Below are 15,800 nucleotides of genomic sequence, written 5' to 3' on the forward strand. Positions count from 1 at the left end.
GACCTCTAGATTTGAACCCCCACCCTAACAGAAAAGCATGAAGCCCCTGTCAAAAATATTTTTTATTGTTGCCGTTACCACTCTGTCAAATATGACATCATCAAACCCCAAGCTTTCCAAAAACGACTTTGTTGTTCATCACTCCCAGAATGCAGCTCTTGAACCGATGGTTCATTAATATTGGTTAATAGGCCACGCCCCCATTTCAGCACCATTAAAAATTCTATCAAAAAAAAGATGAAAATAAAAAGAAAACCACTCCAGCACGGCTGCATGATATCACATCTAAACACGTGAAACAGTTTGATTATTTCTGTTGGACATTGGAGGGAAAAGAGATTCGACTGACAGACAAGCGTCCTAGTGGTCACCTGAGGAACTGCTCTGGCTCCGGTTACTTTAGGCTTTTTAACAATCAGACGCGTTTGCATAACTCCCAGCTTCAGTTCAGGTTTGTCAATGCAAGTTAAACAGGCTCTCAGAGAAGACTGCAAACATCCCAGCTTGACAGGAGGAGGAGAAGCCTGAAAGCGTTGGCGCTTGAGACGATCTGGTTTAAGACGGTCGGGAAAAGACGCTGCACTGAGACTTCCTGACACTCCAGAGAGATCTCTGAGGCTCGCAGGGCGTGGAAGTGGCATCTTTTAGCAAAAAAAACAGTAATTAGATATAGGGTTTTTGGCATTCACGCTGGTCGCAAATTAAAGAAGAGCGCTTCCTGTGAGCAGACAGCGAGAATGCGTCTGGATCATTAGCGCGCCACAATGATAATTTGGGAGCTAAAGATACATCTCCGTCCCGGAGCGGAGGAGCTGAAGCTCCTCTTGTTTTTAGTTTGTGTGGGGAGCTGCGAAACGCTACGATCTGGAGGAAAAGGAAAAGGAAAAAACAAGTTTGAGAGAAGCATAGAAGGAGGGAGGCTGATGAGGAGGAAGCTGCCTCACGGATGGATGGATGAATATGGATTTCATGTAAATTGTGCACAGCCGCCATACGCTAATGGCCAGACTTTGCATTTTTTCAGTCGCGCAAAAACACGCAACCAACAGAGGATGGAAGGAAAGAAGGAAAGATTTGATTTAACCTCATTTTTTGATCTATTATTAAAGCGTTAAAGTGGTCTTTTAATCATGTCTATGCTGTTTTTAGCAAAAATTTACAAAGTGTCGTTTTCTAGAACATAGTTTCTGTAGAGCGGCAGGAGTTCATTAGTAATTCACCTCTGAGTTGTGGAGCGGAGGTCGGTGCGCCCTATAGTGCGGATAATCTGTTATGCGTCCTCCATGAGAAAAAAACACCCAAAACGCCATTTTCATCCGAGCGGGTCTTTAAAAACACAGAAAAGACTCCCACAGACTCTGACAGCTTTTTATGGAACTATTTTTATGAGGATTATCTTCACGCAGGAGATAATAAAACCAAGTTGGAGGATGTGATTGACAAAGCAGAAGCCCCGGACAGACAAACCCACTCCTGCTTGTGGGAACCTGATATCATTTCCTCTTTCTACAGAGGGGCAAACTCGGGCCACTCCGCTTTGCTTTCTGCAGATGAGGCAATAAAAAATCATCAAGCGCTGTCATTTTCTGCCAAGTGGGTGACAGGGACGCGCCGGCCGCCGTGACGGGTCATAAACCTGGACTGTGGAGAAGCCAAACACACTTTCCCACAAAAAAGCAGGTGATTCACTCTGGCTGAAGCCCTCACACAGACAACCAAAGGCCATTTTTCTAAAAACTCCCACAGGTTGGCTGGATTTTCATCGCTACGCCTATACAGTAGACCTTTTTTAAAGTCTAAGGTTGCTACTTTGACCTGCAGGCGTGGACAGGAAGCCTCAAGTTCAGATGGAGACATTTCCCAGCTCCTTGAAGGCATCATCTTCAGCTAAAACGTCCCATCAAAAAATCCAACTTTTGACTTTTAGCCTTTTTGTTAACTCTGCTTCAACATGGCGTTACCGTGACAGCAGTAGCAGAGTGAGGCGCCCAAGGAAAGTGTGAAGGAGAGACGGCCCCACCTTCATTAAATTTCGTCTTTTCAGAAGCTGTTAATCTAAATGTGAAGAACACTAAACTCCACCTGTGACAGTGCCTACAGGTTAGTGGAGGGGTGGTGGGGTGGGGGGCTTTAATGATATTTGAGATGCAGTAAATCCATCTGAGGCTGATAAAGTGGGTCTTTGCGGAAGAGGGGTGATTAGGCTTTATGGCTGCCATGTTTTGGTGTGAAAGTGAGCCTCAACACTGGTGTGACTCTGCGTTTCCAGACTGCTTGAGGTTTTGTGCATGCCCTGTGCAGGTTTGCCCCCGTTTCTTTACCCGTATCCACCCGTAAGGGCAGCTGTGACTATAAGCCATGAAGCTGTTCAAAGGTCTCTCTCTTCCAGTCTGCTGGACAATCGGACCAATTAATGGGTGACCGTGGGAGAGCCACGTGATGCTGACTGATCGGGCGAGCGACTGCCCCCGTCCCTGCCCCCTCACTGCCACAACAGCCCCGCCCCATCTGCCCGGCCTGACTCCTGCCGCCTGACCTTGTTGGAGGGTACAGATGGATATTAGGGCGGATGTGAAGATCAGGAATATTCCTGATCGATGGGGATTCACAGCCTGTGATGTGCAGAGAACGACAGTAATGGAGGGCGGGGTGCAGAAATCTTTGTGGGACGCGATTTTGAAACCGACCACAGATCAGAACAATTCAGCTCACATCTAAACCTAAAATCTCAGTCTGCGATGTTAGACAATGAGGGAAGTTTTTCTTAGATACGTACGTGATATCTACTGTCGGCCATTAGCCACTGCTGCTATAACGTCCACGTGGCTGTTCCGACTGATCCGCCAGGGGGGCGGGGGTCCCTTACAAATTCACAAATGCAAACAGGAGCACTTTATACGGCGAGCTGGTGCACATCGGGGACCTCTGTACCCTTCAAGCATTTCTTTTCTCACAGATCGGCGGCTGCAGAGCAGCATCTCCACAGGGCTTACACACAGGGCCGTTCCACAAACTAGCTTAGCTGGCTTAATAGAGAGGGACTAATTAACTGCAGGGTCGCTCTGACTTTTCTTAGTTGATGTTTGCTGCTTGTTTACCAGAGATCTCCCAGAGAAAAAGGGAGGAGAAGAAAAAAAAAAGCAAGAGGTTTTCTGTCTTATTCTTCGGGGCAAAAGGAGAACACCCAGCACTGATTTTAATGACATGTGTGAAGCAAATGTGATCCTCCCTCCATCTTTTTGTTGCTGCCAATGGAATTCAGAGCAAAAAAAAAAAAAAAAAAAGAGACAGCATAAAAATACCATTGGCATTGTGGTCAAAGCATAAACGCCATAAGTGAAGATGCCGCATGTGAGAATTGTCACCACATGCAAAAATAAAAGACAGACTGCTTTCACATCGCTGACAAAGCACTGAGAAACGTCTGATTGTTTCAGGGGGTTTTCATGAATTTCATTGTTGAAGTCTGTTGAGCGGCGATGAGGATCTGTACATCTTCGACTTCGGACGTCAGATTTCTTCCTATAAACGTCAAAGATTCTCTGTGAAACTAAATCTGGGTCATTGTGAGTCTGCAAAGACAAAACCCTCGAAGGAAGGTCTACTTCTGTCCAATAAAGCTCTTTTTTGTGTCCAAACATGCCTAATTCTTTAGGTGGACCCCCTCGCAGCCATTGCTGTGTCCCAGAGTCATCCCACAATGGTGAAACCCAGAGGTGCCCCCATCTTTTTCTGCTCACACCACCAAATTAAAAGCAAACTCAGGCAAAGATGGCAGCCATTAGCGTCTGAAGCTAACAGCTAACGCTAACCACAGGAAGAGGGAAAAGAAAGGAAGAAGGAGGAGTTTAGGAGAAGAACTAAGAGAGAAAAGTTAGGAAAAGAAGACAGAGGAGTGTCTCGCTAACACACACGACAGCGGAGAGGAAAAGAAAACAAACCCTAACCGCTAAGCTTTAGAGCTAGCAACTAGCTTAATGACCAGTTAGCTATGTGCCACCCAAACATCTCCACAGAAAACAGACAGGAAACTTTTTCTGCTGCTTTTTTAAACGACGACCCAGTAAAACCACAGAATTTAAGCAACAACAGAGAAAATTTTAATTCAAAAATTAAAAGGTTGAAATGGTTTATTTCACCAAAATCATGAGCAAAACTAATAAAATACCCAAAGAAAAAAATCTGCACTGAACTTGCTGTTATCTCCTTGATCATTTTTACTTTAGCTTTTGGTGATTCAGCCACAGTTTGAACCTAAGATTTTCCTGCTTTCTTTAACAATTCAGGTGACACTCCCACCTGAAAGCTGTAAAAGTGGTCGCTGTTTTATACTTTTTTTTTTTTTTTTTTGAAGTAAAAACAAACAGAGCAATCTCTAAGAATTGAAGTATTTGTTTTAGTAATAACATTTCCCACTAAAAATATCTGAATTCTTATGGGCTCATAACAAAGAAAGGCTTTGGCTCCACCCCTTGTTGCCATAACAGCTAGCTGAATGAAGTCGGGACCAAAAAGACGCCATATTTAAGACCAAAACAAAAAAATTTGCACTTGGACTCATAAAACCTTAACAGATTCCTCACAAGAAATGCAAAAAGTATTTATCAAGATAGGATTGTGCACCAGCATAGAGCGCCATCTAGAGTCAATCTCTGACATGACAACAACAAGATGCAAACTGTTCTGACTTTACATTTTCTAAGGGTTCCAAAAGCAAAACTTCATTTTTGTGTGACAGCCACAGCGATTGCGCATTTGTCTCTTATGAAAAAAGCTAATCACGGAAAAGACCTTTGACCTTTGCAAAGACGCCCCCTTGAGTCCAAAAGTGACATTTTGTTAAAAAAAACAACAACTTGCCTGCCCCATTATTAAACATCTTTCAGCGCCTGCCTTGACCAATAGGCGGTCCTGAAACTAAACTTTTTATAAATTTGGGGTGCACTCGTGCTTTTTCTTTGTCGAACATGAAAACGATAAACAGGGAGGAGGATAATGTCTGGCTCTGCAGGAATGAAGGTTGAGGAGGAGAAGGGGGTCAGAGAGGATGCAGACGGCTGGTCCTGAACACTATAGACAACTATGGGAAGTTAATAATAACTGCTTCCTCCCTCGAGATACATGTCTTCCGGCAACTTTGAAAAGAAAGGTGGAACATTTTCAGTGAACTCATCAATACGACCTCGTAACCAAAACCATAACCCAACGTTTTATCACCAAAAGCAAAGCTGAGAAAGGTGAAAAGACCAGGACAATCAGGGGAGAGGCTGAGGGAAATAAGGGGAGATATGAGAGAAAGAAGTGGAAAAAAAGCTGTGAAAAATGGTATGATGATGAACAAAGAGGTGAGAAAAAGAGAAAGAAGAAGGAGAAACGAAGGGGGAGCACGTGGGAGGCAAGAAAACAGGGGGAGGAGAAAGGAAAATCGCAGGGAGAGAGCAAGTGAGGGCAAAATGAAAGAGAAGAGTAGGTGGGAGACAAGGAAAATTTGCAAAAAAATGGAGGGAGGATGGGGAGATGAAAGGCTGAGGCGGAGAGGAAGACAACAAGCCGTGAGTGAGAGTGCAGCAAAGTGCCAAAACAGATAAATAACCAGCTTACTGGGATTACCGGGAGAATGACAGAGAATGCAGCCGAGCCAAAATGACGCGGCAGCCGCCGCTCTTAACCCCAATAAACCTGAAACCGCGCCAAGATGTCCTGCGGGATTAGCTGCCGTCACTCCCAGCGTTTGTGTTTACAATTCCAGCGCTCGCACTTGACTTAAAGCCTCCCCGCTGAACGCCACCTCCGTCACGTCTGACTCCAAACTTCGGCTTCAGCAGGTTCTGATTCTCGGAGTCTCGGAGTCTCGCTCCACAGAGAAAAAGTGACATTTTTGTGAAACTTCTTTTTTGGGAATTTTGCCTTAAAGAGAAATCCAGTCAACCAATAAACGACGGCAAAGAGGAAATCCAAACAAAATATTCAACCAAATTTTCATCCATTTGCACAAACGTTTCCCAAGAAGCCTTAAAAGCTTTGGAATCGAACAGACAGCCACACTTCCATGACGCGGGGGGGCAGTTGGAGGGGGCAAACGGGGCCCGACCATCAGAGATGTGAAAAACGAAGTTTGGCCAAATGGGGAGGGGGGGGCAAAGGTCAGCCAGGGCGGGAGCCCGGATTCTGCTCGTTAGGGCGGCCAATCAGGGGCAGCGCCGCACCGTGACTCATCAAAGGCAGAGCAGGGCACGCACACGCACAAAGACACATTGTGCGAGGCTCCGGCCCTCCGTGGCGCTCCTCCGCGTCACGTGGCCCTCTTTGTCCCGGATCCAAACGGGGTGGAGGAAAAGAAAACAGCGGAGAGCCTTTTAACCGGCTGCTCGCCGGGACCTGCGGTTCAGGGTTCCGGCCGCAAATACAGGCGTGCGCTCCGGCCTCCACTCCCTGAGCCCCCCCCCTCCCCTCTGACCTCCTTAAAACAGGTAATAGAAACCTCGGGGACTCAAAGGACGTTCGGGCTCACCCTGCTCGCTGCTGTTGTCTCCGCTGTGTGACGTGTGTCCGCCGCTGGACGGTCCCGGCGTGCCGCCGGAGCGCGTGGACGCCGTGTCGTCGTGATCCCTGTTCCAGGACGTCTGTATGGAGGGTGGAGGAACAAACAGCGGTCAGTGAGAGGCCACAGCGTTTGAAGTCAGACTGAGATCATCACTGCTCCCGCATTTCTGTGTGATGACCTCGGCGGGGACTCAACCCCTTCAGAAACGAGAAAACTGCTGCTGAAGCGCATGTGTGACTGCTGGCAGCTGACAGCAGGCGGAAAAACGCTGCAAAAGCAGACCCAGGCATTCTAAAAATCTAAAAAAAACATAGGGCTGGAAATCTGCAAACAAAAACCAAGAAGACAAGTTGATCCAAATATGCATCAAACTTCAGCTCCAAATCACAAACACAAGTGATTTTTTTCTTATAGCTTTAAATCATTTGAAGGCATCAAGCAGTAAAACGATTTGTTTGCAGTTGAAAAACTTTCTGGATAAGAGTCTTTTTCTTGCAATAAGACAATAAAACACTTTCTTCAGGTCGACTTGACTGCTCCGTTCTAAACCAGCAAATTTAGCCTGAAAAGTTCAAGAAATTTGATTGAGGTTATAAACAAAATGAGGTTTTGAACGGATGAAGGGAGTGAAAGAAGGAGCTTTATGGGGTCTGATGAAGAGGAGGGACCTCATCAGACATGACAAACTCAATATTTCAACCAAACAAAAAATGAAAAGATCCAGAAAAGTTCCGACTTAGAAGTAGATTGTTTTTTTGTTTTTGAGGCCTTGAAGAGCCGGAGAGGTTTCATCACACATGGAGAGTCGCTGCTGGCAAACACGCTCGTGTACAAGGAGGAAGAAGGAAAAAAAGCACCACCACCTCATAGAAAGCTGCTGCATATTATTGAAACCAAACCAGATGTTGCTTCCTATCTCTTAGCTCTCCTGACGGAGTCCGGCTCAACGACAGTGAAGAACGCCGGAGGAGAACCGCTGCATACCATTGGGAGCAAATGATCGAGAAAAGTCCAATTCACGGGTTTGTTTAGAAAAAAAATGTTTAAAAAAACAAAGAAAGGAGGAAAGTCGTGCGGGAAAACACACAAGTCAGCAGATCCAACACATTTGGGGCGCATTAGAGCTCGTTTGATCTTCCTGGGCTATGAAATTATAATCCAGTGATTACATGGACGATATAATCATTGTTCTCTAGATTAGGCTTTGAGGCTCGACAGTAAAGAGCGTCTGCGAGGACGTAATGGAGACGAGGATAGAGGGGTTTTTTTTTCAGTGAAACAATGAGCTAAACCTGAAAAACAAAAGAAAACCTCCATTTAAAAGTTTCTAAAAAGTTTTGAGATTTAGCAGAAACATCAGAGCCTGCACAAGAAAATGCTTTAGTGACCAAAAACACCAGAGTGATTTCAAAAAGTCACCATCACAGACAGCCTAAACGCGTTGAACCCATCAAGTTGCCCTCCTGAGGATAATGGTCTCCATGACGACAAGCTTTTAGTTTCTCATCTTTTTCTGTTTAATCTAAGCAGCAATTGCCAGAATTCTATGTATTTGGGTGACCCAAACTTTCCGTGGTTGCCATGGCAACGTCTATCAAGGACTAGCGGTGAGACTGTGTGTTTTAATTAGAGAAAAAATATGAGCATAAGTGAACATTAAAAACAGGAGAAAGTTGTTGGTTTTTTATGAAGAATTTGGACGACTTGTGTCGTCAACTGCTATCCTCAAGAAAAGACCAAAGCAGCCCTAATTGAAGAAAAGAAGAAAAGAGCTGCAGCCGCTTTGGGAGGTGACCGCTGCGGCCCCATGGGAAACGGGGCGGGGCCGAGATGGGGCCCGGTGGCATCTCCGCGGGGACGGGGAGTATATTTAGAAAGCGCGGACCGCCCCTTTGATGGAGCTGCTCTCTCTCTCTCTCTCTCACAGGATCACATCTACCTGCCATCTGCACACTGATCTCCATCACTCCTCCTCATCGTCTCTCCTGGTCTGGGGGGGGGGGGGGGGGTGGAAGGAGGCACCGGGGGTGTTTATGTTTGCTATATAATGGGCATATTTAACATGAGCAACCCAAGGGGGGTGGGGTCCACGGGAATTTAAAAAGTACCTCAATGGGGCTCCTCAGTTTCCTTTAAACCTCAGAAGAGGGTCTGGACCCCCACCACCACCCAAATACAGCGGGGGGGGGGGGGGGGGGGCTGAAAGGCAGAAACTCAAGAGCCTGAGCGGATCCCGGTCCATCTCGGTTCCGTTCAGTCTGTAAATCCAGGTTTGGCCTCCCCAGCAGAGGCTGCTTGTGACGCTGTTTTTATCAGAGGGAGGGGGGACTTTCCATTAGCTGAGTACACACGAGTTAAGCTGGGTTATTGTTTACTTTACTGAAAGCAGGAACCACAGTGGCATTTTTTTCTTTAGGGGGGTGCCACCAATTTTCACACATTCATATTTTTTGGGGCCATTTTTCTTCTGAAAAGTTGCAAACAAACTTTTCCATCCCCCCCCCAGCCCTTGGGCCTCCTTGGTATTCCTGGTTCATAATGGGGGGGTCTCTCAGAAACAAGCTGGTCACGTGGTCGCCTCTTTGTGTCACTTGTTGAATCCTCAACGGCCGGCTGGCATTCACTCTCAAATGGACAAAAAAGAAGAAAGAGGGGTAAAGGGGGGGGGGGGGGGTGTTGCAGAGCAAGGGGAGGCTGGGTTGAAGAAAAAAAAGGAGGGGGGGGCTGAAAAAAAGCTGCCGCCGCTCCGACCCCGCAGTTTAGTGCTCGGAGCAGCCACGGCGCTCCTGGGGCGCACTGAAACCCGACCCCCGGCTCAAGCTGCCGCGCAGAGCTGCGACGGCAATGTACTGATGAGAAAATAGTGGCTGACCCCACAGTCATGTTGGGAGGGGGGGTGTATGTGTGTTTTTGTGTGTGTAGTAGTTGGGGGGGGGGGGGGGGGGGCCTCACTCTTTGACCGCCAGGGTCTCTCTGACCTGGAAACCCCATATTATCCTGCAGGAAAGAACCTATGAGGACAAAAAGTGCAGCTCAGCCCCCCCACATGTGCGCGGGATGGGGACACCTCTCCAGTGAATTAACTCAACTTTACACCCCCCCCTCCTAAAAAAAGGCTTTTGATTATTTTCCCGTTTTTGGAGGAAGTTTCAATCAATTCCAGCCTCACTTGAGCCCGCAGAGGAGCCCTTCAGACTTGGAGTGAGTCCTCTGTGGCCATTACACCCCCCCCCCCCCCCCCAGAGTTCATTAGTAAATTGTCCCTCCCCCCCACTCTAAACTCATATACTCTCTGTACAATTAAAACCAACTGTGTGGATGACGCACAGCAACAAGGGAAAAGCTTCTTTAGACTTGGAGCAGCTGAAAGTTGGAGCTTTGAAGGGAAGAGAAGTGTTGTGCTGCACATGGGGGGGGGGGGGGTGTCACACACACACATATACATGCACACATGCCCCTGACTTCTTCACCCCTCAGCTCTGCAGTGGCAGACATGTTGGACTGAATAAATTCATCCTTTTTTCCCGCCTCGCTGAATAAATTGGTTTATGAATAAATGAGGCGGCTTCCTTCTTCTTGTTAACACGCCGCTTTTGTGTGGATTCCCTCCTCTTTCCCTTTTTCCAGTCCGCTTCAGCGTTCTGCCCCGGGGCATTTATTAAAAATACAGATTATGCAGAAATGCACATAGGTCGGACGCACAGCAAAAGAAGACAAATGTATAGACGCACATGCGCACTGTTGCTCTTCATTTGCCCGAAAAAAAACCTTGCTTTACGCACATCCATTAAAAATTTAAAAAGTTTTGTTCCCGTCGCCAGTGAGCATGCGCGCCTCTCAGCTGATGCGCCACTCCACCACATGGAAGACGTGAATTATTTAGACTAATCACTATCCCGCACGTGGGGTACTTCATTTACCCCCCACCCCCATCAATGGAGTAAAAAATCGAATTTACTGAAGAGACCTCTGTTTTTTACCACCTGCGGACGTCTCTGGCTGCGCCTGCGCGCGAAAGCGTCCCATGCGCCAATCTGCGCAGAAACGACCCCCCTTCCCTCCCCCTCATTTCCAGATCGTGAATTTGCACTTTTTTAAATTTCTTTTCTTTTTTTACGGCTCCAAATGAAAATGGACGCGCGGCGGGTCAGCTCCGTGGCGGCGGTAATCTACGCAGGTCGGTTGCGGGTTCAAGTCTTAATGGAGCAATAACAGCGCTATTATTCAGATGTCTGTCCTCTGTTCTGCAGGGAGGGGGGTGTTGGTGGGGAGGGGGGTTTAATCACATGCAAAATAGCAGCACGTACCTGATCCAGGGCCACGGATCTCGTGATCTCCTCGCTGTCGGACTTGGAGCCCCCCTCCCGGTCGTCTATGACCAAGTCGATGGGCATCTTTCCCTTCAAGCAGCTTATGTACCGGTGACAGAAGTTATCACACAACTCGTGCACCTGCGGTGGAGGGAGTGGGAGGCGTCAGGCGCGTGCACACAAACAAACACAAAACCCACTAACAAAACCAAAAAAAAATCCTTTTGGAAGCGATTTGAATTGTGTCTTTTGCGCTTTCCAGTCCATTTATTTTCGTACTAACGAACACAGATTGGATTTTTCTGCCCTGAAAATAAAGATATCGGCAGATATCAACTGTGACACGAGGACTGAAGGGCTGGAGCGCGCACAACAGCCGTGCCAAATCCATCACGGCGGCGAAATTTACGCAAACTTGTTACGGCTTTGCGTACAAAAAAGTGCAGATGTTTATTTCAATTTACGATAAATGAAATTAAAACTTTCCTTTGAAGCTTTAAAATCTTCCTTCAACGTCATGACACCTGTTTTTACGCGCGACATAAGCAAAGGCGCAATGGCGCAGTGATTGATTTTGACGCTAATTACAGACGACTGGAGAAAAAAAATACATTCATGCAAATGTCAGCCTCACAGGCCTGAAGAAGACAAGAGCAGAAGGGAATATTACCTTCTCCAGCTCCAGTAGATGAAATCGTAAAACTTGAATGGCTTGGATCATCTGAAAATTAAAATTTCAAAAGATGAGGTTCTTTTTTTCATTTAAAGATGAAGAAAATGTTCATAAGTGTGGATTTTATGTAGGACGGATATTAAACTTTATTGCAGGGCTGCAATAAACTGCGAGTCAGAGATGGATTACTCTGACAAGAGTGAGGCTGCACTCAAATAATCTGAGACTCACCAGATTATCCAGCTCTGGGTTTGAAGAAAACAAAGGTTTTTCTGCCCGAATCTGAAAAGTCAAAAAATATGACACAAATTTAATTAAAAATGATGGATGGATGAAACTTTTTTGTCTTTTTTTTCTACGTGTTTGCAAACTTTATTTGTCCTGCGGCGCACGCAGCTCTGCACGAGCCCAAACTTTCCTGACCTGCTTTGCAAACACAGCTATGTCTTCATTGAAGGACTCCGAGGAACACACGTCTCCCCCCGCCACTCCGGGCTCTCTGGGGGTGCAGGTCGCTAATTCACATTTCTCAAAAATCAGTGCAAGCAAAGGGAACAGGGGGTGTCTGAAAACACACACAAACATACACACAAAAACACACATAGACGTTTTAATAACTGCAAATTTTCTAATATTTCTTTTTTCCCAAAAAAGTGTTTAAGTTTGCAATTTGGGTGCAAATAAATAAAATTACTTCAATTAATATAATTATTCTATATTAAATTCACATAAATAGTGACATTGGGGGCAACTTTACGCATGCGCTGATATTCTAAAACCACATTTTTATACTAGAGTTCAATTATTTTTGTAAATCACATTTTTTATGGTTCATTGGGACATTTTGCAAAAATTAATTTATACATTTCAGGAGCAGCTACAAGTAAAAACACATTCGGTCACTTTTGCAGCAGAAATTAAGCTTTTGGCAAATAGGAGAAAAACTGCGCACCTACCCGTAAATAGCGTCTTTATCTCTCTTGAGAGCGTCGTTGACCGAGGAGCCCATGCTGGGGGGCATGGTGTTGGTGTGCGCGGTGTGCGGGTACTGGTGGGAGTGCAGCTGGGGGGGCCCGTGGTTGAGGTGCACAGCCTGCATGGAGCGCGCGCCGTGCGGGTCTCCGTACATGGTGCTCGGGATGCCCACACCGTCCATCCCGTAGTGGGGCAAGTCTTCGTACTGCACACGACACAACACGCAGCGGCCACAGTTAACACACATGCGCAGAGGGGGGTTAAATGACTAAACTTTTTTACAAGTTTGGAAATTACTTTAAATTATTTTACATTTTTAACAAGAAGAAGATTCACTTTTATTTATTAATTTAACTTTGATTTAAATTATTTATGCGCAAAAAGATGAAACAAACTGTTTGGTCTTCAAAAGTTTCATTTTTTTGTGAAGATAAAAAAAATTCAAACTTTAAAAAATATTTGATTTAAAAATGAAATTAATAATTTCAGAAGCTGCTGCTCTGTGCTCTTTGCATACGCACGCACGCGTCCCCAGCTAACTAATTACAGTTTTCTGATTTTAGAGGCCTATACGCGCGCAGCCGCAGTTTGGATCTAAAGAAAAAAAAACTTTTGCTTTAACAGTCAGGGAAAAAACTCCTAAAGTTGTTTGGAGAGGAAGAAAATTTTTCACCCTGAAAATTTGCCTGAATTATTGATGCCTGCAAAACTGGTGTTGGGGAGGGAAAGAGGAAAATGCATTATCACTTAAAGCTGAGCGTTTGCACCCAAAAGGCACAGAGGTGCAAAGCACCCCCCCCCCCCCCCCCACTACCCCCATGCGTCAAACCCGCTGCGGCTCAGAGTCTCCAGAGTCCGATTTTACACGGTTAACTATCCGTGTGAAGATCTGTGCAGCTCTGAGGCAGACCCGGGGAGTGCGCACGCATCAGCCCTCACCTTTGGCCCCACAAAACAAAAAATTCAAAAAAGAAAGAAAGGAGCTAAACTGCGCAATTGTGTGCGTATTTTGGAAATGTGACGTTTTGTTTTGCCTCGAGTTCAGTTGTGCCTGTCAGAGCCCAGACATGATCACGCGTCCGGGGACTCCCGCAACCCGGGTCTTTCCTGGAGCGCGCAGCCACGCACCAGAACTCACCCCGGAGGTCACGGAACAAACTTTGGTGTCCGTGCGTGGAGACGTGCGAGTCACAAAGCGCAGAGGAACTTTTTTGTTTTGTTTTGTTTTTTTGGAGCGCTGCGCTACGTACCCGCTGCGCCATAACCCTCCGGACTCCCTGCTCTCAGTTCGGGTAAATCCGCTCCAGGATTGACGCGCAAGAAAATCCAAACAAGGCGAGAAGGTGTTGGTGCAAAAGAAAATCCCCAGTTTCTCCTCCTTTCTCTTCCTCGTCTCCTCGGCCGTTCTGCTTTCCCGAAGCCCCGCAGATCCCGCAGCTTTCGCGCAAGTTTCGCCCCGGCGCGGCGGCGAACGCGTCCTCGGCTGTCCCTCCCTGCGCGGCGGCACCGGGGTCCTTTCTTAGGCGAAACAGCCCCTCAATGAAAAGTGGCGACTCTCATGGTTGTTTCTGTCGCTCCGCCTGTCAGTCAGAAAGAAAGAGGGGGAAAAAGAAAAAGGGAAAAAAAAACCCGCGAGGGCTTGTCAAAAGTGGCCGGATGAATGATGGTCCGGCGCGCGCCTCCGCGGGTCCGTGCGCCTCCGGAGCGTCAGAGTTAAAAATGAATCCGCTCTCCTCCGGTTCTTTGATCACTCTCGGCTCCCGGCTTGATTTTCTTATGCAAACGCGTCCACAGTGGATCAGAGGAGGAGGAGGAGGTGGATGGGAAGGGAGGCGGGGGGAGACTTGCTCAGGCTCTCTTAAAGGAGCCACGATCGATGCCGAGTCCTTCTGGAGCGCGTGTGCGTGCGCGCCTCGTTTGTGTCCAATGCACGCGTGTGTCGATCCGGACCAGACTGCTGAAACCCGGAAGCAGTGGCGGCCATAACAGGTCGCGTCTTCCCAAAACGCACCGGGCTGCAGCAAGTGGCGCGGAGAGGAGGGGGTGGGAGGACCCTGATGAGGGAGGGGGGGGGGGTCTGCCCTGCCTGCCTGCTTGCCTTGGCTCGGCCTCTGAAGTCAGGTGCGTCAAGGATATACTAAAATAAAGCGGCGATCGCAATCAGTTTTGCGCGCATGCATGACGCGCGGATCCGCATCATCTGCATCGTTTGCAGCTCTCACTTTTCCCCGCAATATTTCTTTTCAAACTTGCGCAGAAGAGCCAATCAGACGGTTTTCTGCGCAGAAGTTTAGCCAGCGCTGAAAATTTCCCATAAGGTTCAAACTCATGAATGTTGTTTTTTTCTTTTCTTTACTATCTCTCCACGCGCGTGCATTCACCCCCGCAGCAGCGCGGAATGGATCGCTCCAGCCCGACCGGGCGTCCAATGGCAGCAAGGCAGAGGGATGTGAGCCCCCTATTGGCTCCCAGCGTGATCGATCCGAGGGTGATTGATCAGCTTTTCTAGGCCACATTCTGGAGCAGGCGCGGAGCCGCAGACCGTTTTGCGCAGAGAGCTCTCGGATTGCGCTCGTGCATAATATTACCCCCAAATGCGGAAAAGTTGAGTAATAAATCTTTATTTTTTTAGAGCTACAAGAGTACGGAACAACTTCAAGGTTTTTCTGCTACATTTTAAGAAAATATATCAAAAGTGTTAATAATGTGTGGCTGAAATTCCTAAAATAAATATACACTTGCTTTACTATTTATAAATGTATTTATGTTTTAATTAAGGACCAAACAAGCATATTAAAATGTTAATGACACTTTTGTGGTTTTGTGAAGTTTTTATTGTTTAGGTTCATCCGAAATTCATGCAGATTTTAAATGTATTTATGTTTTATTCTCCTTATCTCGTCCATGCATCGATTGCGCGTCGTTTACGCACCGTTTACGCACAGGTAAACGGTGCGTAAACGTTTACCTGTGTTGGAGTGGGATTCTTTCTTTTTCCCTTCTCAATCATCTGACATAACGACAGCGTGGCTTCACGTGGAAAACATCCTGCGTGGTGGTGGGGTTGATGGCAGTTTTTAAAGCAAATGCACCCAGACTTTTAACGCAAAAAGGAGCGACTGTTTGGTGTATTTTTGGTAAGTAATTCCGAATATTTTTACACAGTAAAAGTGAATATTCCTCACGTATATCTGAACAAAAACTGCGCGTTAAAAACATTTCAAAAAGTTTAATCAAAATCAGAACCGAGAGTTTTCTGTGACACTTTTCAGACTTAACGTTATTAAAATCTGATTCA

At 46.6% G+C, this 15,800-nt stretch overlaps 1 protein-coding gene and 1 long non-coding RNA gene across 3 annotated transcripts in view; one reads left to right on the forward strand and one right to left on the reverse strand.

Annotated features, from left to right (window-relative positions):
- Positions 1 to 14,523, reverse strand: part of meis1b (Meis homeobox 1 b) — a 71,666-nt gene extending 57,143 nt beyond the window's left edge. The window contains exons 1-7 of one of the 2 annotated variants that reach the window (XM_023963803.2): positions 13,753 to 14,523; positions 12,484 to 12,707; positions 11,951 to 12,092; positions 11,759 to 11,809; positions 11,525 to 11,575; positions 10,852 to 10,995; positions 6,512 to 6,623 (exon numbers count right to left, since the gene is read on the reverse strand). In XM_023963803.2, coding sequence (XP_023819571.1) covers positions 6,512 to 6,623; positions 10,852 to 10,995; positions 11,525 to 11,575; positions 11,759 to 11,809; positions 11,951 to 12,092; positions 12,484 to 12,707; positions 13,753 to 13,764 — 736 coding nt within the window. In that variant the 5' untranslated portion in view covers positions 13,765 to 14,523. The remainder of the gene's footprint in view (positions 1 to 6,511; positions 6,624 to 10,851; positions 10,996 to 11,524; positions 11,576 to 11,758; positions 11,810 to 11,950; positions 12,093 to 12,483; positions 12,708 to 13,752) is intronic. The other variant, XM_078931784.1, reaches the window with a different exon arrangement.
- Positions 14,524 to 14,575: 52 nt separating this feature from the next.
- On the forward strand, positions 14,576 to 15,312 carry LOC144984124 (uncharacterized). The gene is made up of 2 exons (XR_013647789.1): positions 14,576 to 14,623; positions 14,892 to 15,312. It is a non-coding gene; the product is annotated as an uncharacterized LOC144984124 (long non-coding RNA).
- Positions 15,313 to 15,800: the final 488 nt, after the last annotated feature.

This window comes from Oryzias latipes, chromosome 15 (genome assembly GCF_053564925.1).
Source record: "Oryzias latipes strain Hd-rR chromosome 15, Olatipes_Hd-rR_3.1".
NCBI lineage: Eukaryota > Metazoa > Chordata > Actinopteri > Beloniformes > Adrianichthyidae > Oryzias > Oryzias latipes.